This window comes from Ipomoea nil, unplaced genomic scaffold (genome assembly GCF_001879475.1).
Source record: "Ipomoea nil cultivar Tokyo-kokei standard unplaced genomic scaffold, Asagao_1.1 scaffold1034, whole genome shotgun sequence".
Classification (NCBI taxonomy): domain Eukaryota; kingdom Viridiplantae; phylum Streptophyta; class Magnoliopsida; order Solanales; family Convolvulaceae; genus Ipomoea; species Ipomoea nil.
The window spans coordinates 438,809-462,161 of NW_017617462.1; the positions used below are offsets into that span (position 1 = coordinate 438,809).

The 23,353-nt window shown below is 36.2% G+C and overlaps 2 protein-coding genes and 1 long non-coding RNA gene across 5 annotated transcripts; 1 reads left to right on the top strand and 2 right to left on the bottom strand.

The window, feature by feature from the left end:
* Positions 1–2,004: 2,004 nt before the first annotated feature.
* LOC109180726 lies at positions 2,005–4,906 on the bottom strand. The gene is made up of 3 exons (XM_019330436.1): positions 2,909–4,906; positions 2,710–2,800; positions 2,005–2,615 (listed from the first exon to the last, which is right to left on the bottom strand). Exons 1-3 carry the CDS (start codon positions 4,904–4,906, stop codon positions 2,005–2,007), a joined length of 2,700 nt encoding a protein of 899 aa, XP_019185981.1.
* A 4,481-nt stretch (positions 4,907–9,387) lies between these two features.
* On the bottom strand, positions 9,388–14,304 carry LOC109180711. Of its 3 annotated transcripts, XR_002054107.1 has the most exons (4): positions 13,939–14,301; positions 13,707–13,802; positions 9,762–9,887; positions 9,388–9,656 (listed from the first exon to the last, which is right to left on the bottom strand). It is a non-coding gene; the product is annotated as an uncharacterized LOC109180711 (long non-coding RNA). The 3 variants fall into 3 exon arrangements; XR_002054105.1 differs by having other exon boundaries at positions 9,388–9,887; positions 13,939–14,304; XR_002054106.1 differs by having other exon boundaries at positions 9,388–9,892; positions 13,939–14,304.
* A 2,607-nt stretch (positions 14,305–16,911) lies between these two features.
* LOC109180727 lies at positions 16,912–21,186 on the top strand. The gene is made up of 6 exons (XM_019330437.1): positions 16,912–17,093; positions 17,197–17,328; positions 17,923–18,116; positions 18,219–19,436; positions 19,527–19,770; positions 20,007–21,186. Exons 1-6 carry the CDS (start codon positions 16,912–16,914, stop codon positions 21,184–21,186), a joined length of 3,150 nt encoding a protein of 1,049 aa, XP_019185982.1.
* The last annotated feature ends 2,167 nt before the right edge of the window (positions 21,187–23,353 follow it).

The window sequence follows — 23,353 nt, forward strand, 5'->3', positions numbered from 1 at the left end:
CTGTCAGAAGATTTTGAGAAATCTCGCCGTTGCTCTCCTTTAATCTGACAAAGCTTTTCTTTGGAATGGGTAGCCTCCAATTTTGAATTTTCTCTGGCATGACTTTTGTTGAATTATTGATCTGATGTGCCAAGTTGATCAAATAATTTATCTGCTGATTCTTGCTTGAGTATTAAAAAGATTTCCTTCGTATATCAGCTTCTTCTTCTCCTTCGACATCTTCTGCAGAAACAGAGCTTCAAAATAATGTTTCTGTCTAATTCTATCATGATGTCATAGCTCTTTTTTATGATGTCATGTCCCAATAGCGTATCATGTTCCACCTTGTATCATGGACTATATATATATCATGTTCCACCTTGTATCATGGACTATATATATCATGTTCCACCTTGTATCATGGACTATATGTATCATGTTCCATTTCATATCATGAGCTAGCTATCATGTTCCACCTTGTATCATGGACCAAATATCACGTTCCATTGTATATCATGGACCAATATCATGTTTTCATAAAATTGCTTCAAGTGGGAATCAAACTGTGGACCATTTGCTCTGCTTGGCAAGGTTTCTTCCATCTCAACTAGGTATCCAATTAATAAAATCCAAGACTTAAATTCTTTTGTCTTGTCTCCTCCACGTGTTCTCCACTAGCTTTATCACATTGTGATGTCATTACCCGATAGTCGTGACGTCATCATCCGATAATTCTCAACTATCACGTTAAAAATTGTTCTTTCATGATAGTATTACCTTCTTGTGACATCATCTCCTGATATTGCTTCTTCACGATAGCATTTCATCTTTACACCAAAATTGCTCTCATTAAGAATCGAACTGTGAATATCTTGCATTAGGCATGTTTCAACAAGTCTTTTACCATCTCGTCCATCTCAACCTTTGGTAACTTGATGCTTCATAAATCTGTTAAGCTATGATCCCGCTTTCATTTATTCTTCCTTCAAAACTGCTTTCACGTAGACTTCATGTAGGCTTCATGGCAGTGGTGCACTATACTTTGTGAACCAAAACTGACTCAAATAAAATAAAATTGGGGTCTACAAAATACATTTGGCTCATCAAAACTTATACAATATATTTCTAACACAATATTTTTTAACCGTTGTTTATGTGAGTGACTTTTAACAACACCGGTTTCAACAACACTTAATAGACAACAGTTAAAAAACCGTTGTCATTTCTAGAAAAGAGAACGATTTTTAACCGTTGTCTATATGCGTGACTTACAACAACACCAGCTTTAACAACACTTAATAGACAACGGTTGAAAAACCGTTGTCGTTTCTAGAAAAGACAACGGTTAAAAACTGTTGTCTATGCGCGAGACTTACAACAACACCGGCTTCAACAACAGAAGTTTTACCCCTACGACAACGGTTATTAACCGTTGTCTATGTGCATTTTTCTTGTAGTGAAAGGGAACCCGTGGGTCCCTTTTGTTTCTTCTTTTTTTCTTTTTAAATTTTAATTTTATTTTGCATATCGTTTTGTTATAATTTTATAATAATAATAAATTGTTAAAATGGCGAATTTGTCAGCAATCAAATCATAATAATAATAATAATAATAATAATAATAATAATAATAATAATAATAATAATAATAATAATAATAATAATAATAATAATAAGAGTTAATCAACGATTTGGTCTCTCAATTATTACCAAACTGTCAATGTAGTCCCCCAATTGCTTAATCATCGATTTAGTCCCCGAAAACAATTATTTTTAGTTAATTTAGTCCCTCCGGTCGTCTTCCGTCGATAGCTGGAGGGACTAAATAGACTAAAAATAATTGTTTTCGGGGACCAAATCAATGGCAGGAGGGACTAAATTGACTAAAAATAATTGTTTTCGGGGACTAAATCAATGATTAAGCAATTGGGGGACTACATTAACAGTTTGGTAATAATTGAGGGACCAAATCGTTGATTAACTCTTATTATTATTATTATTATTATTATTATTTGAGAATAAAAGCTTAATGCATTAAATCAGAACTGAGAATGTCCACAAGAAACTGGGGTGGTTCATGATACCACTCCCCGCAACCTGACAAAGAAACGGCTTCCCTAGCAAGAGCATGGGTAGCACGGTTCGCAGACCGCCTAGCAAAGTAGAAGATCACATCCGGAATCTGAGATGCAACCTCCTTTACATCATCTACTACTAAACCAAAGGACGAACAATAAGTATTTAAAGTTAAAGCATGAAAAACAAGCTGTGAATCAGTTTCCACATCTATAACACCGAAACCCAAACCTTTCACCCAGCTGAGTGTTTCACGTACTCCTACAGCTTCCGCCTCCTTCACTCCATATAAACCCGGGTAAGTAACACATTTTGCCGCTACAAACTCCCCATGCTCATCACGCACAATCCACCCCATTCCCATCACCCCATTGCCAGCATCCATTGCCACATCTGTATTCAGTTTTAGTTCCCATGCCCCGGGGGTGTCCAACGCTCCTCGGCAATAGGCGCAGCAACACCCCCTGAGTAATACTCCTCCAGTTATTCCAATAGCACAGGGCAGAACGTAACACTCCATCCATTGAATAAGGCACATTATTCCACACAGCATCATTACGACTGCACCACACACCCCAACAAACCATGGCAAACTTACACAAGTTTTCCCCACTCAACATAGCAAAATTCTCAAAAATCCAGTTAGAGATATTACCATGCGTTTGGGCCGACACCTGGAGGTTCAATAGGGACCAAATCTTCCTAACTTCAGCACAAGATGCAAACAAATGTAATGCAGACTCCTCCTGCTGACGGCACAAATGACACGTTAAAGCACAAAACACCCGTTTGGCAACCAAGATATCACGTGTGGGAAGATAAAGAGAAGCTAGCTGCCAACAAAAAGCTCTCACCTTAGGAGGTACCTCAAGCTCCCATATTCTCACCCATGGCCTAGTATCCGCCACCTCCCCAATTAGCATTCTGTACGCAGACTTGACCGTATACTTTCCCTTGGTCTCGGCAGCCCAAAACCAAGAATCCGGTGGCAGCCTCTTACTCAACGGGATGCTCATAATAAGACGCACGTCCCGCTGCTCAAAGATATCCCCCAAACATTCGCAGTCCCATTCAGTTCTGTTCACAACAAAAAGAGAAGATACCGGGGCAACAGCTATAGTCTCATTCAATCCCGTTAAAACAAACAGGGTGGCAGAATCCGGCAACCAAGGATCAATCCCGATTCTTGTTGTTTTTCCATCTCCAATGTGGCGTCTACTCCCACCACGTAGCAGATCCTGAACTTCCATTAACCCCCTCCAGATATAGGATGGATTACTTCCCAACTTTGCATCAAAGTAGGAACAGGTTGGGAAATACCGAGCCTTATACACTCGGGACATCAAAGAATTTGGTAGCGTTAATAGCCGCCACGCCTGTTTACCAAGTAAAGCCTTGTTCATCTCATGCAACTTCCGAAAGCCCATACCCCCACTACGTTTCGGTGTACACAACCCCTCCCAACTCCACCATCTAATCCCCTTGCCATTCCCAATGGTACCAGTCCACCAATACTCATTCATCAGCGTTTGTATTTCCCTGCAAAGGCCAAGAGGTAACAAGAACACCATCATAGCATAAGAAGGCAACGCATGTATTACACTTTTTAATAGGACCTCCCTCCCAGCTCTAGAGAGAAACCGAGCATTCCAACTCCTTATTCTACTCAATATTTTCCCCTTCAAATAACCCAGAATCTCACTCTTCTTCCTCCCAACTAATGATGGCAGCCCTAAATACTTCTCCGACGTATCCCCTTCACGAACCCCTAGAATATCTGTAACATTCATACGCTCCTCATGCACCGTATTAGTACTAAAGCACACCATCGACTTGTCATAATTAACTAGCTGCCCAGATGCCTTTGCATATGTGTCCAAAACCCATTTCATCGTCTCACACTCACCCAGAGACGCACGGAAGAAAAGGAAACAATCATCTGCGAACAGGAGGTGCGAAACTGGAGGTGCCCCCCGCGCTACATGCAGACCATGCAGCAGTCCACGAGCTACCTGACGCTCTAACAAAGCACTCAGTCCTTCCGTGATAAAAAGGAAGAGATAAGGAGATAGCGGGTCACCTTGGCGCAAACCACGTCCCGGGATTATTGGACCAAACTGATTCTGGTCGTGTAACACATGATACTTCGCCGAACGCACCGTTTCTGCAATAATCTCAACCCATTTCGGGTCAAAACCCATCTTCAACATCACACGTCGTAAAAAGCACCACTCCACCCGGTCGTACGCTTTACTCATATCAACCTTTAAAGCTGCCACACCCTGCCTTCCCTGGGACTTTCTCTTCAAATAATGATGTGCCTCATATGCAACCATGATGTTATCTGTTATCAAGCGTCCCGGAATAAACGCACTCTGTGCCGTATTGATAAGCCCCTCTAATACCGACTTCATCTGATTAGCACATACCTTCGCTGCTATCTTATATAGCACATTACAAAGTGCTATCGGCCTCAAATCCTTCATTGAGTCTGGGTTTGGCTTCTTAGGGACTAGGACTATAAATGTATCATTTGCTTTAGTGGGCAACGTCGCTGTCTGGATAAAGTCCCTGCAGAATAACGTTACATCCCCACCTAGTATGTCCCAAAAATGCTGATAAAACCCCGGTCCCAGCCCATCAGGCCCCGGAGATTTGTCCGGATGCATTTGAAACACAGAACAACGCACCTCCTCCTGGCTTACCACCCGTAATAGCCTATCATTCACCCCGTGGCCTATCCGTGAATTTATGCAGCTCACAACCTCCTCCATATCACAATCTGTAGCCGTAAAGAGGTTTGTAAAATACTCCACCATCACCTCCCCCATCACTTCAACAGTGTCAACCATAGTCCCATCCTCCCTCCTCAGTTGCCTTATTTGGTTTCTGCGCTTCCTCCCCTTCACAGAGTTATGGAAAAACCTCGTATTAAGGTCCCCCCCCCCCCCCCCCGGTACCAATGTTCCTTGGCCCGCTGCTTCCAGTATATATGTTGCTGATCTAACAAGTAAAGCCACTCTTTCGCCGTACGTGAATACTCCTCATATCCAGCATCATCCCTACGCAAACGTAGCCGGTCAAGCCGACTCCTACAAACATCAATTCTGCGCTGGAACTCCTTATTATATGACTTCCCCCACCTCCAGATATCCTGTCCACACACGGCAATCCGATCAAACACATCCATTCCCATCGTACGGCCCCAACTATTATCCACAATTTCTCTGCACCTATCCTCCCGTAGCTAGACATTGTCAAAACAGAAACGACGCCTCCTGACCCCATTCACCACCACCAATGGCGTGAGTAGCAGTGGTGAATGATCACTATAAGGGCAAGAGAGAGAAGTAGCCATTGCACCCCCAAATAGAGCCATCCAGGATTCAGTGGCTAGAATCCTATCCAGCTTCTCCTCCACCATGTTCGGTGTTCCACGACCCTTAACCCAAGTGAACTGATTCCCTTGAAAAGCAAAGTCCTCAAGCCCACAATCCGCCACCGCCTCACCAAACCCCCTTACTAACCAATTAGGATGAGGAACACGTCCTCTCTTCTCAGTATGGTGCATAATATCATTGAAGTCGCCCATCACCACCCAAGGTAATGCACTCACACCCGCAAGTCCCCTTAGTATTTGCCATGACTCCCTTCTACGGGATCGATCAGCATACCCATAAAACCCCGTAAACCGCCAAATTGGAGTGCCCGTGTCCAGAATCACTGTTGAATCTATATGATTGGAAGAGTACCCCGTGATCACCACCTCCACCGCCCCGTGCCACAGCAGCACAAGTCCCCCACTATGCCCATCAGCATCCACTACAAACATATTTTGATATCCCAGCTGCACTCTCACAGACTCCATTCGCTGTTTATCCATAAACGTTTCTATTAGAAAAACCACCTTCGGCCTCTTTGCGCGGACTATATCCGCTAACACTCGAACTGCCGTAGGGTTGCCAAGCCCCCGACAATTCCATGACAGGAGACTCATGATTCTTGGCGGGCTTGCACCGCAAGTTCCGCCACCAGTCCGTTTTTTGACACATCCGCTTCAATATCCATCCCAGAGGTCTCACCCAGCACAGTCCCCTCATCCACATCCACTCTCCGGCGCTTCGGATCATTAACAACCACTACCCGCCCATGTTCACTGTCCGGAATTTCCGTCACTACTGCACTGCCGCCAGCCACACTGCCTTCGGCGGACGATTCTGCCACTGTGCTCAATACCGGCGTCCTCCAAGCCCTCCGCTACACCGTAGTCTCTGGATGTATCCAGCTCTGGCCATTGGATGGTACGCCCCTCCTCAACCCCGCCCGTAGCCAAGCACCGAAAGGCCTTTCAGCCTTCGGATCAATCCTTTGGAGCGCCTTATGACAATATTTCTCCCCATGGCCTATCACCCCACACAAGAAGCAAAAAGTTGGTAGTCTCTCGTATTTAAAGTCAATTACCGCCCAGTCCCCACTGTCCTTCTTCAACTTCATTTGTTTCTTCAACGGCTTCGCAACATCTAATGAAACACGTACCCGATAGTAGGTACGCATTCCCCCATCAAAATTACGCTCATCTAGCTCAATTAACGTGCCAAGGAACGAACCAATTGCAGTCACAACCACATCAGACCTGAACCCAGATGGTAACCCATGAATTTGCACCCACAGCTCCGCATGCGTTAGTGGGATTGTATCAGGATCTTCCCCCGGCTGCACTTGCTTCAAAATCAACAAGCACTGTTCATACGTCCAGGGTCCGTCGCGTAGGATACGGCTAACATCTCCATCATGATAGAACCGGAAGAGATAGCGTCGGGGTTGCAACTCACGAGTATTCACTCCCATGACAGGCCTCCACACAGAAGCCATGGTATCCTGGAAAAAATTGAAACGCACAGGTTTCTCCGTGACTAAGCGTCCAACAACATAAATCCCGTCATCAACATCTGCATGGGGTAGTTGTGCGTCCGATATCTGCACAGTATTGTCCTCATCTCCAACATCAGCCAACGTTAGATTCGCAAGGGACGCTATTGTGTCCGATGCCATCGTGTTTCTACCGGAAAACACTAAAAAGCGGCGACAAAACCCTAGAAAGGAAAAAGGCTCGTGAAGGTAGCGAGAGGAAAAAGTTTCTAATTGTTCATGTATTTTATTATATTATTGTTATTATTTGATTACTGACAAATTCGCCATTTTTACAATCTATACTATATACAATAACAAAATCCTGAAATTTTAACTTCCCACCCAATTCCTAAAAATTCTCTCTTCCTAATAAAATATATTGATTTCTACTTTCCCATTCGTACAATAATTCTTTCTGAAAATTCTAATATAATATATACTATATATATCTATACTATATATAATAACAAAATCCTGAAATTTTAACTTCCCCCAATTCCTAAAAATTCTCTCTTCCTAATAAAATATATTTATTTCTACTTTCCCATTCGTACAATAATTTTGCCTGAAAATTATATTCTAATCTATACTATCTATAATAACAAAATTCTGAAATTTTAACTTCCCGCCCAATTCCTAAAAATTCTCTCTTCCTAATAAAATATATTGATTTCTACTTTTCCATTCGTACAATAATTCTTCCTGAAAATTCTATTCTAATATTATAAAATAGTGTAATACAATCTATACTATATATCATAACAAAATCCTGAAATTTTAACTTCCCGCCCAATTCCTAAAGAATCTCTCTTCCTAACAAAATATATTGATTTCTACTTTCCCATTCGTACAATAATTCTGCCTGAAAATTCTATTCTAATATTATAAAACAGTGTAATACAATCTATACTATATATAATAACAAAATCCTAAAATTTTAACTCCCGCCCAATTCCTAAAAAATCTCTCTTCCTAATATAATATATTGATTTCTACTTTCTCATTCGTACAATAATTTTTCCTGAAAATTCTATTCTAATCTATACTATATATAATAACTAAATCCTGAAATTTTAACTTCCCGCCCAATTCCTAAAAAATCTCTCTTCCTAATATAATATATTGATTTCTACTTTCCCATTCGTACAATAATTCTGCCTGAAAATTCTATTCTAATATTATAAAACAGTGTAATACAATCTATACTATATATAATAACAAAATCCTAAAATTTTAACTCCCGCCCAATTCCTAACAAATCTCTCTTCCTAATATAATATATTGATTTCTACTTTCTCATTCGTACAATAATTTTTCCTGAAAATTCTATTCTAATCTATACTATATATAATAACTAAATCCTGAAATTTTAACTTCCCGCCCAATTCCTAAAAAATCTCTCTTCCTAATATAATATATTGATTTCTACTTTCCCATTCGTACAATAATTCTGCCAGAAAATTCTATTCTAATATTATAAAATAGTGTAATACAATCTGTACTATATATAAGAACAAAATTCTGAAATTTTAACAACAATAATTCTGGGATATAATTCTATTCTAATATTATAAAATTGTGTAATACTATTCATATTCTAATCTATATCTATACTATATATTAGTGTTGCAAAAATCGCGCCACTGGCCGCGGCGAGGAAGGCCGGAATCGGCCTCCTCCGCGGCCGCCTCGCCGGTTGAGCCGGCGTTTAATTTTTTTTTTTTTTTTTAAAGTTGTAAAGTGTCAAAAGTTTAGCAAGGCATAACTTTTGACTCGGTTGTCCGTTTTCGACGAATGTTTTTTTGAAATCGCGTAGTTTTTCGTGATCTATCCACCGCAAACAGCCGTAGGTGGTTTGGCCCACTAATTTTTAAAAAAATTACTTTATTAAATAGTTTCTATGAAAAAACTATGAGAACCTTATGTTTTATTAATGATTTTTTAAAAATTTTAATTAAAAAATTAGCCCGTGCATTATTTAATAATCTTTCTTTATAATTTTTTCAAATTATTTAATTATGGTAAATTATGGAATAATTAATTATGGTAATAGAAATCCTAGAAGAATATAGAATTGAAGAATATTTAATTATTGCTATATTATTATTGTGACTCACGGAATACAATACAAGAATATTTAATTAGGGTTATATTATTATTGTGCCTCGCGACCATCTATCTATCTATCAATATAATAAAGCAGTAAATTTCTACTACAACCATTATCCCGCCCAAACAATACGGCGCCGTTTAGAGTATGCAGATTAGAGTTTGCGAATCGATGGTGCCCAAGTAACGTTTGGCTTTCCAATGACAATTATACGGCTAATATGTTATGCTACCAAGGATATTCAATAGACTTCTAACTATGTAAGACTTCTAATCATAACCTATATAAAATCTATTTCCAAGATTGCTTGAATCGATTTAAATATATACACGTAAAGACCTTAAGATACACACATACAGATTTAAAAATGTATTTAAAATAAATGCTTCCAAAAAATCTGCATGATTATTGAGATTAAATTCTTGGAAACTAAAAGGTTTCCATCAATATTCCGGCTGCAAATAATGGTAGGTTCAACTTTCGAATTCCACTTCTTCAGCCTATATAAACCTCACTGTCAAGCTTTTTTCACCCACCATTGTTCCAAATCAGCCTTAAGTAGTAAACCAATTTGTAAACCCCTGCATATTTTAAGATGCCAAGTCAATATATTTTGGTTAAAGATGTTGTCCCTCTAAATAGAGAGAGGGCCATTCGAATTAGGTGTGTCAGAGTTTATGAAATACCTGAAAGGAGAGGTGCGAAACAGATGAAGAGTAGAGAGCTTGTGGTATGCGATGAAGAGGTAAGCACTATTTCGTACACACTGTTACATTTTCCTTTCTTTGTTTTCACACTATAAAATCTGTTCACTATTCTATCATGAAATACAGGGAACATTTATTCATGTAAACATGCAAAACTCGGATGTAGACAAGTACAAGAATGTGTTCAAGGAAGGGAAGCTATATTCTCTAAAAAATTTTCTTGTGTTCAGTCAGTACTATATGTATAGGACTTGTGACCATAAGTATATGATAAGGTTGAACTACAATACTCAGGTCAAGGCAATCAAATCCAGAGGGTTTCCTACCAACATGTTTCAGCTTAACCCTATCAATGTCTTAAAGATCCAACATTAGTGAATGACAAAGTCATGTTTGGTAAGTAATTTTTGCAGATTTCATTTTTTTACTTTGCAGATTTCATTTTTTAACTTTGCAGATTTCATTTTTTAAGCTATATAATCTTCTATTGTTGTATTACAGATGTTATAGGCAGAGTCATTGAGATTCATGCACCATTAGACAAAATAATAGGGGGGAAACCAGCCAAACTAATAGATTTCAAGATAGCAGACAATGAGTAAGTTTCATACACTCTATAACTTAAGTTAATTCCATCTTATTTCCATTTTACTAACTCATTTCAATACAGGGGAAATCAGTTGAAATGCACTGTTTGGGATAACCATGTAGCTTCCATGCTACCATTCTACAATTCAGATCTCAAAGAACCAGTTGTTGTGGTTATTCAGCTTTGCAGGGCAAAAATTGTAAATGGTAAGCTGTTTAATTATTCCTAATATATATTAGATTTATATAAATAATGGTAAGACTTCTCTGACTTTTTTTTATGTTGTTTTATTAGGTGAAGTCAGGATCACAAGTTCCTATGATGCTACTAAGCTTTACTTGAATGCCTCTTATCAGGAAGTTGAAGATTTCAAAGCCAAGTAAGTTTCTATTATTTTTGTGTAACAGTGAAAAACACTGCTGTTTTTTTTTTTTTTTTTTTTTTTTAGTTACAGTGCTGTATTAAATCTTTTTTTTGGGTCTACACTGCTGTATTAATTTATTTTTTGGGTTTCTGTAGGATAACAACAGTTCATAGTCCTTTGAGAAGTATTACCACAAGTGCAGTTATGTCCCAGTCCACTGGCATTTCAGAATTCAGGAGTGGATCTCTGACTGTCACCTCAGTTGGTGATTTATTGAAAAGCAAACAGGTTTAAGTTGTTCTACTATTCTTATATTTTTAGATTTCTTACCAGTGATACTAATTAATGGCCAATGCTACTAAACAATTTCTTTGTTCAATGCAGGATGGAGATTTTTATGTTCCAGCACAAATTGTAGGAATTGAAGGTTCATTTAGTTGGATGTACATATCTTGCATGACCTCAGGTTGCAACAGAAAACTGAACCCAGATGGTGAGGATCTAATTTGTTCTAATTGTGATAAAAATTTCAAGGAAGGAATGACAAGATTTAAGGTAATTGTGAGGGTTATGGATAAAGGATTATCAGATGCTCCCTTCCTTTTATGGGATAGGGAGTGTTCAGACTTTGGTAGGAATCCCTGCTAACCTCCTCTACAAGAAATATAACATGGTAACCTCACTATCCTAAAGACATATCTTTCTTATAAAAAAGATAATACATCCAGACTATATTTCTGTTTTAACATTTTCTAATATGTATTTGTTTTGGTTATAGGTTTCAGATATTCCCAAAGAGTTGGAATCACTTATTGGATTGTCAATGATATTTAAGATAACATTGAAAATCAATCAAATGAGGGGAGCCAATCCAGCTTATCCTGTGATGAGATTGTTGAGGGATGAACTATTGGTTTCTACCTACTGTTCAAAGCTGAAAGACAACCAAGAGAAGGATCTTATATCTAAGATGATTGATGAAGATGAAGAGGAGGATGATGAATCTGACCAGGTACTACTATTTATTTTAGTATGCATTTATTTTTTTTAGATCTTTTGCCTAACTGTGAACACTAAATATCTGCTTCCATTTGCAGGAAGCCTCAAATGGTGAAAATGAGGTGAATAGCCCAAGTACTGGTCAGCAGACTCAGAGCCCTGTAGCTGATTTGGAGCAATGCACTGTGGTTAAGAGATCACTACTTGATGAGTTCTCTTCTTCCGGCAAGGTTAAGAAGCCTAAAGTTGGTCTGTAAAACAAAACAATTTGATATTCATGCTCTGTTGGTTTGTAATGGATAAAGTTTAAGACAATTGACCACCTTGGTGTGGTTTTGTGGTTTTGGATATGGCTTTTGGACAATCAGTTTTTGAACTAACTTTTTATGAGTAATTTCGTTTTTTTTTTTTTGGTATTTTGGTATTGTATTGTGTAAGTGACTTTATGCAGGTTGAATATCAAGAACCAGCAATGAAGGCTACCAGTTTTCAAGGAATCAGCTAAAAGCACAATCATATATTGTATTTTGTATGTAACTGTCTGAGTGTGTTGTATTTTTACCAAGTCTTTTGTAGTTGGAAGTCTTTTGTAGTTGTAATTTTTTTTTAGTATTCTTGAGATTTCTAATAGACTTGGATCTTATATATAAAAGTTTGTGGGATTATAAAGTGGGATCTTATATATAAAAGATTGTGGAATTTAGTCAGCTACATTTACCTAAAACAAATGCTTAACATACCAAAAAGTTGATGAAAGGTTAAACTACAACAATTCTTAGTTAAACAAAAGCTAAAGGAAAAACAAACACTGCTGCAAGTTCTCTGTAACATCCAACCACACAATTATTATCTAAAATAAACCTTAGTTGACTAAATATTTTCAGATCAAATTAGCTACTGTTAATGTTTTTTTTTTTTAAACCTAGAGGAAAAACAGAAGTGATGTATGCAAGTTTTCTGTCACATCAAGGACAATTATTATCTAAAATAGACTATAGTGCACTAAATATTATTAATTTTCAGATGAAATAAATCTAAAGTTAAAATATGTTACAACCATCATTTGCAAATAAAATCAAGAGGTAAGAAACAGATTTGTACTCATCATTTGCAAATAAAAGAACTAACTCTGGAAAGTATACAACCATCATTTGCAAATAAAATAACTAACTGTGGAAATACGACTGGACTCCTATAACTGAATTTAAACAATCCTGGATTTAAAAAGTCATAGAAATGGACTAATAAGAGACTTACATTATACTGTAAATCCCTAAAGCCTAAAAAAAACAAACGACAATTACTAATCTAAGAAAAAGAAAGTGAAAACATTTTGGCATAAGGTTTGTAACATCAGTAGTTGCCTATCCAAAAAACTGATTAGTAATACCACTTTTAAAATTTCATATAAAGGAACTCATATAAAGAATTTAAAGTCATTTTAAAAAGACATTTGTTATACAATTATAACAAACAGATATATCTGTTATCTAAGAAACAGATATTTAATTGTATAACACTTGGCATCAGAGTGTGAATATCATCATTTGCCTATAAAACTAAGCAATTAGTAATACCACTTATACCAATTTAACATCATTTTAACATCAGCCAATTCATATGATAAACCAGACAAGTAATAGGCAAATGATTTAGTCATTAATATCAAATTCAACTGTTCCCAAGAAAAACTCAACAGTCATACTAATCAATTACTGCTTAAGCATTTGGCACACAGAACACCCTTTTTGAGACAAACAACACAATCAAATAAATTATTGTGATATAAAACCTGAAATTAAACACACTCAGACAGTTAAAATATTTGCAATTTCAGTTTTACCACACAAAACAAATTCACTCAGTAATCATGCGGAAAATTCTAAGTTCTACGATTATAGGTAGCAAAAGGAAGCAGCCAATTAATACTCCAGGTAACCTATGCACATTAATATTTGAGTTTCAGAATTACCTTTCGCAAATGTTGTTGTATGTACACTATTGAGACAACTTTTACACCAAAACGCCATTGTTATCATTAATCTTGCTGTTATTGCTCCAGAAATTCCTGAAACCAAAATGACGATTAAAAATTCTTTCAAACCCTAACTGATTTTGTATGTATAACTAATCTATACACTAAAGTGAAACTAATGATTTACACAGATTAAAGTATAAAAACACAAAATGGATCAAAATTTTACCTGTATATTAGGTTTTCACACAACCGGTAGAATCCACAGTTAGGGTTTTTCACTCATCTCTAACCTCTTAGTCTAAAACAACATAAATGATTCTTAAACAGTAGATCGAACAAAAATTAGTGAGTTCGAACATTGTAAATGAGGTTGGTGTATAGACGAAACAATGGCTTTCTGTTAATAGCGATAGTAGGCGGTCACAATCAAATTGTGATAGAAATAGAGTAGACAACCTAAAGAATAGAGCAAAATGAACAAGATCGGAGTGTTTAGGAGCGATTTTACAGAGCGTTAGACACAGAGAGAGCTGAGGGAGTATGTCTGCAAGCAGAGTGAGTGTTAGAGAGAGAGAGAGCTAAGGGGGCGTTTGGTTCGGGTTATCTAAGATAACCAAGGTTATATTTGGTTGGTTATATAAGATTCCTATGTTTGGTTGGAGTTATGCAACATTCCCATGGAATAAAATTTACCCTCCACATCATCTTTTTCCCTCTTTTGAAGGGAATGTGATTCCCTTAGAATTCTTAGGTATTAAAAGATTCCCTTGACATTTTACTAACTTTGCCCTTCATTTTCCATCACATTGCTTTGTTTTTTTACCGAAAAAATAAAAAAAATAAAAAAATCAAAATTAACCTTTCGGTTAAAGCAAGCAAGCTAAGTTCACTTTGCTTAACATGAAAAATCAACTTTGTGGAAGCCACATTTGAATTTGTAGAAATTAAAGAATCTGTATGTATGAAGTCACGAGTCAACTTTTCGGATGAAAGAATGAAAATTATATATATATATATATATATATATATATATATATATATATATATATATATATATATCAAATTTTGCATGGTTACATGCATTGGAATATTGAAATGCATTAAAATATATTGAGGGTATTAAAGTAAAATAATCATCATAACATAAATAACAATACTTCAACCAAACATGTTTATATTATATATCTCAGTTTTTACCAAACACAGGAATCTAACATTCCCAGCAATCTAACATTCCCAGCAATCCAACATTCCCTAAGGTAATCTGACATTCCGTGAACCAAACGGCCCCTAAGAGGTTAGAGATGGTGTTCTAGGATGTCCGAATGCGTTAGTCCGGATAGTCAAAGGGAGAAGCGGGTCGGGTATAAGGAAATGTTAACGGGTCTTGGTTGTAGGGTCGGGTTTGGGCTGAGTGAATCTGGGCTTATTAATTTATAGATATTTTGTTCTACATTGGCTAAGTAGGTATTATGTGTCTATTACAATGGGCTAAGTATATATTAAAAGATTGATATAACTGGGCTAAGTATGGTCCAAGTAAATGTATACTCATCACAAAATTATGGTACATTTAGCCATGGGGATGTACATTATGGTTGCATTGAGTATACATTATATTAGGTAATGTACATTAAGTACAAAATTAATGTACATGTAATATATTTTAAATGTATTTTTGTTATGGTCCACATAACATTGTGTGGACCATGGTGTTTTACATTATTTTTGTTCTTATTCCGTACATTATATTAAGTAATGTACGTTAACTACAAAGTGTATGTACATTAGCTATATATTACAAATGTATTTTGTTTATGGTCCACGTAACCATGTGTGGACCATGGTCCACACAGTAATTTGTCGTATTTTGTCATGTGTTTATTTTGTACGTATTAATATACAAACGAAATATTAGCTAACCAATTTTTTAATATGTTGCAGAAAATGTACATACTGAGATGGTTGGAGCAAATACGGATGTTGTGGGAAAAAAAAATCAAACGCACTCATACACGGCAGGAACACCAATTTGCACTACTAATAGAACTGCAACACCCAACACTTGCGTCACGGATGGTAAATCAAAACAGTTTACTTTTTAATATATATGTTATTGTTCTTTTAGAGTCATGTATGTATACTTTTTTTTGCTAATGTTTATTTTATTGTATTTTCTCAAAACAAGAATTGGTCAGTATACACCTCGACGCACATAATATTGAATATACAAATAGCAACAGTAAATGCAGAAAATTCGTACTAGGAGTCAACAGCCCTGTTTTCGAGACCGGAAGTAGCCGCATAACTAATGGTACCTTCAATTACGTTTTACAATGTATCTTTGTCTTACTATATACTTCGTTAATTTATACGTTCCTATTTTGCGCACTGTAACGGTAAAAGGTCAAGTAAATCAATCCACAACTACAAGACGACCTCTTTCCGAAATATCAAATGGTACGTTTACTTGCTTTGTTTTTTTTTAATTATTAATGCACTGCGATATTATGAATAATATTTTAATAACGAACGGTTTTGTTAGTCAATAAGAACAGAAACATCATTCAAAACACACAGCTAGGGGCAGACCCAAAGGCAACGAATGTGCTTAATAGAGATTTATCTAGGGCGTTTGAAGAAGTCTCCAATATCCCAATAATATCAACAAGCATAAATGGAATAGCCAGTGGTAATTTGTTGGGCGTTAATTGCGATGTTATTATTTATTTTAAAGAAACATTGGAATCAATGGTCATCAATCGAAATTTGACTATACAGGATTCAATCAAAATGTTCAAGAAGAAGAAAATCTGACTAATCTATTACAACCGTCAGCTGCAAACAAATGTAGGTTTCAAATTTAAATTTATTTACATAAGATGCAAAGTAGTATGATCTTTTAATGGTAATAATTTATTTTGCATTTTTATACGTAGTGGAATACAATGATTTTGGTGATGCAAATAACACATGTCAACATTGCGGGGCGGTTTTTTGGCACGCAGAAAGGATAAACAAAACGGTGATTCACGGTACACCCAGATATACAATGTGTTACAACAATGGTAAGATTCAATTGCCAACAACACAATTGCCCCCGCAGCCGATATATGACCTTTTTCTTGGAGGTGGGAAAAAAAGCAAGCATTTCTTGAACAACATAAGGACGTACAATAATATGTTATGCTTTACCTCAATGGGTGGTAAGATAGATAGAGATGTCAACAAAAATGGGGGACCACTAGTTTTCCGAATACATGGACAAAACTTCCACTACATTGGTAGTCTTCTGCCGGTGGACGGGAAACGACCACATTTTGCACAGTTATATATCTATGATACTAATAATGAGATAGTCAATCGGCTCAGTTTCGTAAGGTATGCCTATATTGTTATATGTTATGGTTTAATATAATGGCGTATATTACTTTAACTCCCTTTCGAATTGAATCAAATACAACATTTGCTGTTATATTAATAGGCCAGACGGTGATCTTAGTGACATCCATGAAGAAATTGTCAAGGATATTCAACAAGCGTTGGATTCAGATAATGTGTTGGTCAAGTCCTTCAGAATGGCCAGTTCAGAAATAGAAAAAAATCCGGTGGCTGGGTAAAGATAAAATTGCTTGGTAAGAGATCAAAGGATGCGAGAACTTATAATCTACCTCAAGTTTCGGAAGTTGCTGCATTAATTGTTGGGGATATTGATGCAAATATTGGTGAGCGTGACATCTTAGTGGAAACAAAGAGTGGCCTATTGCAACGAATTAGTGAACTAAACCCAGCGTACTTACCAATGCAATACCCGTTATTGTTTCCTTATGGTGAGGACGGTTATAGGGAAGACATCCAGTTCTCAACATTAAAAGGAAACAGTTCAGGTGGTCGTCAGAGGATTAGTCCGCGGGAATACTTCTCATACCTCATCCAGTCAAGAGTGACGCAGCTTTCTACTTTACTGCATGCAAAAAGGCTTTTCCAACAATTTTTGGTCGATGCCTACACAATGGTGGAGTCAGGCAGGTTAATCTATATAAGGACCCACCAAAAAAGTTTGAGGTGCGAAACATATAATTGCTTGAATGATGCATTAACACGCGGTGAAGTGGATCCTCGGACTCAAGGGAAGATAATAATATTGCCTTCAAGTTTTACTGGTGGTGTACATGATACAGAATTACCAGGGCGCTATGTCTATATGTAGATGGGTTGGATACCCGGATCTCTTTATCACATTCACATGCAATCCAAAGTGGCCGGAGGTTAAACGCTTCTTGACTGATCGTAATTTAAAACCGGAAGACCGGCCTGACATAATATGCAGACTATTCAAGATGAAGTTGGATGCTTTAATTTCTGAATGCAGGAAGAACAAGTTGTTCGGACCCGTCATTGGAGGTACTTAACTATTTGTTTATGCCTATGAACTTATCAAAGTAAGCAATCTGTTGTATAACGTTGTTTATATTCTAAATGAAAACCCATTTTCCATGTTAATAGTTATCTATACCATCGAATTTCAAAAGTGTGGTCTACCGCACGCTCATATACTTTTATTTCTGGATAAGCAACAACGAGCATCACATGGGATACATTTGGACAACATAATTTCTGCTAAGTTACCTGATCCAATACAAGATCCAGAATACTTCAAATTAGTGGATGAGTATATGATGCACGGTCCTTGCGGTAGAGCTCAGTTGAATTCTCCATGCATGGCTAAGGGTAAATGTACTAAACACTTTCCCAAAAAGTTTGTTAATGTTTCTAATTTTGACGATGATGGCTATCCTATTTATCGGAGACGTGACAATGGTCGTTCTGTGGTGAGAAATGGGATTAATTTGGACAATCGCTATGTGGTGCCACACAATAGGCATTTGTTGCTAAAGTATAGAGGTCATATTAATGTGGAATGGTGCAACCAATCCCGTTCTATAAATTACCTGTTCAAATACGTCAACAAGGGTCACGACAGGGTCACCGCAGAGTTCTACCGCAGCAACAGCGAGGGAGATGAACCGCAAGTGATTGAAGAGATAAGTATGTATTATGATTGTAGGTACATATCTCCATGTGAAGCTGCCTGGCGTTTATTTAGTTTTGAAATACGGTTAAGAACACTAGCGGTTGAACGGTTAAGCTTTCACTTGCCCAATCAACAGAGTGTAGTTTTTGCAGATGATGATCCGGTTGATAACATACTCAGTCGACCAACTATATTACAAAGCATGTTTTTGGAATGGTTTGAGGCAAACAAAACATACCCAGAAGCAAGGAAACTGACATATGCTAAAATGCCAACGAAGTTTGTATGGAAAAAGGATATTAGAAAATGGCATCCAAGGAAAAGAGGGTTTTCAATAGGTAGAGTTTTCTATGTGCCGCCTGGCAGTGGCGAGATATTCTATTTGCGGTGTCTTTTGAATAAAGTTCAAGGGCCTACAAGTTTTGCAGATATCAGAACAGTAAATGGTGTGCAGTACGAATCCTTTAGGGACGCGTGTTCAGCTAGAGGATTAGTAGACGACGATAAAGAGTATGTTCATGTTATTGAAGAAGCAGGTCAGTGGGCCACATCTGCAAATTTGAGAAGATTGTTTGTGACTTTGTTGATGTCCAACTCAATGTCAAAACCGGAAGTGGTGTGGGAAGCTACGTCGAACTATTTGACTAAAGATGCAGAATTCCATATTAGACAACAGAAGGGACTTGGAGGTATTCAATTTTTGTTAATGTCTTTCTTCATGTTATGCAATATGTTTTTATAAACACACTTATACTATTTTTTGGATAATGATACCACAGATTTAATTTTATCTGAGGATCAAAAAAAAAATTATGCACTTTCGGAGATCGAACTACTTCTGACAACTATGAGAAAGAGTTTGAAAGACTTTCCTTCAATTCCCTCTCCTGATTTACAGCTTCTGGACAGATCAACCAATAGGTTAATACAAGAGGAATTGTCATATGACATTAATGCAATGAAGGCAGAGAATGATAGTTTGGTGGACCAACTCACTGAAGAGCAAAAACAATATATGATAACGTATTGGACGATGTTGAGAATGAGTTGGGGGGATTGTTTTTTGTGTACGGATATGGTGGTACGGGTAAAACCTTCTTGTGGAGAGCATTGTCTTCCGCTTTGAGGTCAAAGGGTGAGATTGTTTTAAATGTTGCATCGAGTGGCATAGCTTCTCTATTATTACCAGGGGGAAGAACAGCGCATTCAAGGTTTGCAATACCAATCGCTGTTAATGAAGATTCTACTTGCAATATCAGTCAAAGCAGTCCGTTGGCACACTTAATAATGCAAAGTCGGTTGATCATTTGGGATGAGGCACCAATGATGCATAAATTTTGCTTTGAAGCTTTGGACCGAACTATGCAAGATCTACTGCGTGTTCAAAATCCAAGAAGCTTTGAAATGACATTTGGTGGGAAAACCGTTGTGTTAGGTGGAGACTTCAAACAAATTTTACCAGTAATTCCAAAGGGGACCAGGCAAGATATAGTGGGTGCAAGTATAAATTCATCATATCTTTGGAGAAGCTGTAAAGTATTTAGGCTTACAAAGAATCTGCGGCTTAAAGCATTGCAATCAGAGTCTAGAGTTCAAGAGATTGAAGAATATGCAAAGTGGATTGCTAATATAGGTGACGGAACTATTGGTGATTCGTTGGATGGTGAATGTGAGATCAACATTCCAGAAAAATTCTTACTCAGGTCGGTGGAGGATCCTATTTCTACGATTGTTGATAGCATATTCCCGGGGTTTCGTAATGGAATTCGAGATGTCAAATATCTAAAAGACTGTGCAATTTTGGCACCAACTTTGGACGTGGTAGATAACATCAATGAATACATGAATGAATTTAATACTACCGAAGGAATGACATATCTAAGCTGTGATTCGGTGTGCAAATCGGATTCCAATGTTGACATGCTTGCTGATCTACACACACCGGAGTTTTTAAATGGATTACGATGTTCTGGAGTGCCAAATCACTCATTGACTTTAAAAGTTGGATCACCCGTTATGCTATTGAGAAATATTGATCACTCATTGCGGTTGTGCAATGGTACAAGAATGATCATTTCAAAGTTGGCTACACATGTTTTAGAAGCGCAAATATTGACCGGAACAACTGCTGGTACAAAGGTTTTAATACCAAGGATGTCCTTAACACCGTCAGATCCTAGATTGCCTTTTAAGTTTCAAAGAAAACAATTTCCGCTAATGTTGTCATATGCCATGACAATAAACAAAAGTCAGGGTCAAACATTGTCAAACGTCGGTTTATTTTTGAAGAGGCCGGTATTTAATCACGGACAACTATATGTAGCAGTGTCAAGGGTTAGTAATCCTAGCGGATTAAAAATGTTGATTTGTGATGAAAATGTACAATCCAAAAATACGACTACAAATGTCGTATATAAAGAACTTTTCAATAATGTGTAATAAAAATAGCAGTTCATACTATTACTTTTAATTGTAAGGCATTACGTATTACTTCTTAGATTTATGACCGTGCATCGCACGGGTGCAAATACTAGTTTATCTTTAATCAAAACACCAAAAATATTATTTAATAACTAAGTAATTTGCTCTAAACTACTAAAAGCTAAAACAACACATACATTTTGGGTTAATCTTTCTTAACCCCCACTAATAAATAATAAATAAATAAAACTAAAATAAGAAGACAAAGCTAAGGTTTATTAAATAAGAACATTTTGACTTCTTAATACTCGCTACATCGATGGGCACACAATTATGTTTGTACCTCTTATATAGAGGAGCTAAAGAGCTCATATTTTCAAACATTTTCAATGTGGGATGAAAATGAACCCACATCATTTACAAAGGGAGCCTGTGGCTCCCCTTTGTCTTCTGTTCTTTTTTTTTTTCTTGTTAATTTTAATTTTATTATGTATATAGTTTTTTTTTTGGATTATTATTATTATTGTTGTTGTTGTTGTTGTTGGTGTAATTTGATTATTTGGCAAATTCACCAAAATTTTAAGAAATTCGTCTGTTTAATATTTTATATTTAACCAAAAAACTAAAAATATTATTTAATAACTTAGCAATTTGCTCCAAACTGCTAAAAACTAAAACAACATATACATTTTGGGTTAATCTTTCTAAACCCCCACAAATAATAAATAAATAATTAAATAATAAAAAATAATAAATAATAAAAAATAAATAATAAATAATAAATAAATTAATAAAAACTAAAATAAGAAGACAACGCTAAACCTTCTTAAATAAGAACCTTTTGACTTCTCAATACTTGCCCACATTGATGGGCAAGTAATTATGTTTGTAAGAGGAGTTTTGCTCCTCTTATATAGATGAACTCTCTCTTTTCAAACATTTTCAATGTGTGATCAAAATGATCCCACATCATTTACAAAAGGAGTATGTGACTCCTCTTTGTATTTTTTTTTTAATTTTATTTTGTATATAGTTTTATTTGGATTATTATTATTATTATTATTATTATTATTATTATTATTATTGTTGTTGTTGTTGTTGTTGTTGTTACTATTGTTGTTGTTGTTGTTATTGTTATTGTAATTAGATTATTTAGAGAATTCTCCAAAATTTTAAAAAAATCATCTGTTTAACATTTTATATTTAATCAAAACATCAAAAATATTATTTAATAACTTAGCAATTTTGCTCACTGCTAAAAACTAAAACAACACATATACATTTTGAGTTAATCTTAGCCAAATCCCCTAATAAATTAAAAAAAAAAAAAAAAAAAAAAAAAACTAAAATAAGAAGCCATTAAAATAAGGTTTCTTAAATAAGAGCCTTTTGAAACGTTGGGCTTCAATAGGTTGAGAAAGTTTATATGAACAGATACTACATGTAACACGGTGAATCGAATAGTTATGTTGTGGAACCGTATCCACTTTGCAAGGTGGATATAGTTCTATGTTCATAATTACTGAACTATATGTTCATAATTATAAAGCTAAATATTCATAATCTTTGAACTTCATATTCATAATTATTGAACTCTATATTCACAACTACAAAACTCTATGTTCATAATTACTGAACTATATGTTCATAATTATAAAGCTATATATTCATAATTTTTAAACTTCATATTCACAATTATTGAATCTCTATATTCATAATTACATAACTATGGCCCTGTTTGGTAAAAAAATTGGCCTATAGGCCAATTTTGGCTTATTTGAACACTATTAATTGTTTGATTTAGTTAAAATAGCAATATAAAATGTTTGGTTAATTAGCATTTTGCAACTCCAAAAGGCTAAAATTCAAAAAGCTACTCCAAACAACTTTTTCAATTAACTTTTTGAGAACACTTTCCTACAATCAGCTAATGTTATTGTTGGTCCCAAAAGGGTGGCGAGAAGTCTAGAGGGGGGGGGGTGAATAGACTTCTCTAACTTTTCAAACTTTCTTCGAAAACACACAAGGCAAAAAAAAAAAAACACTTTGATAATTTCAACTCTAAGTAACAAGCATCAACAAGATAAACAACTTAGAGTGTGCAGCGGAATAAGTAGCGGTAAAGTGTTATGCTCAATTAGTGCGGTGCTCAAAGAGAGATTCTAAACATGCAACACGTTAGAAA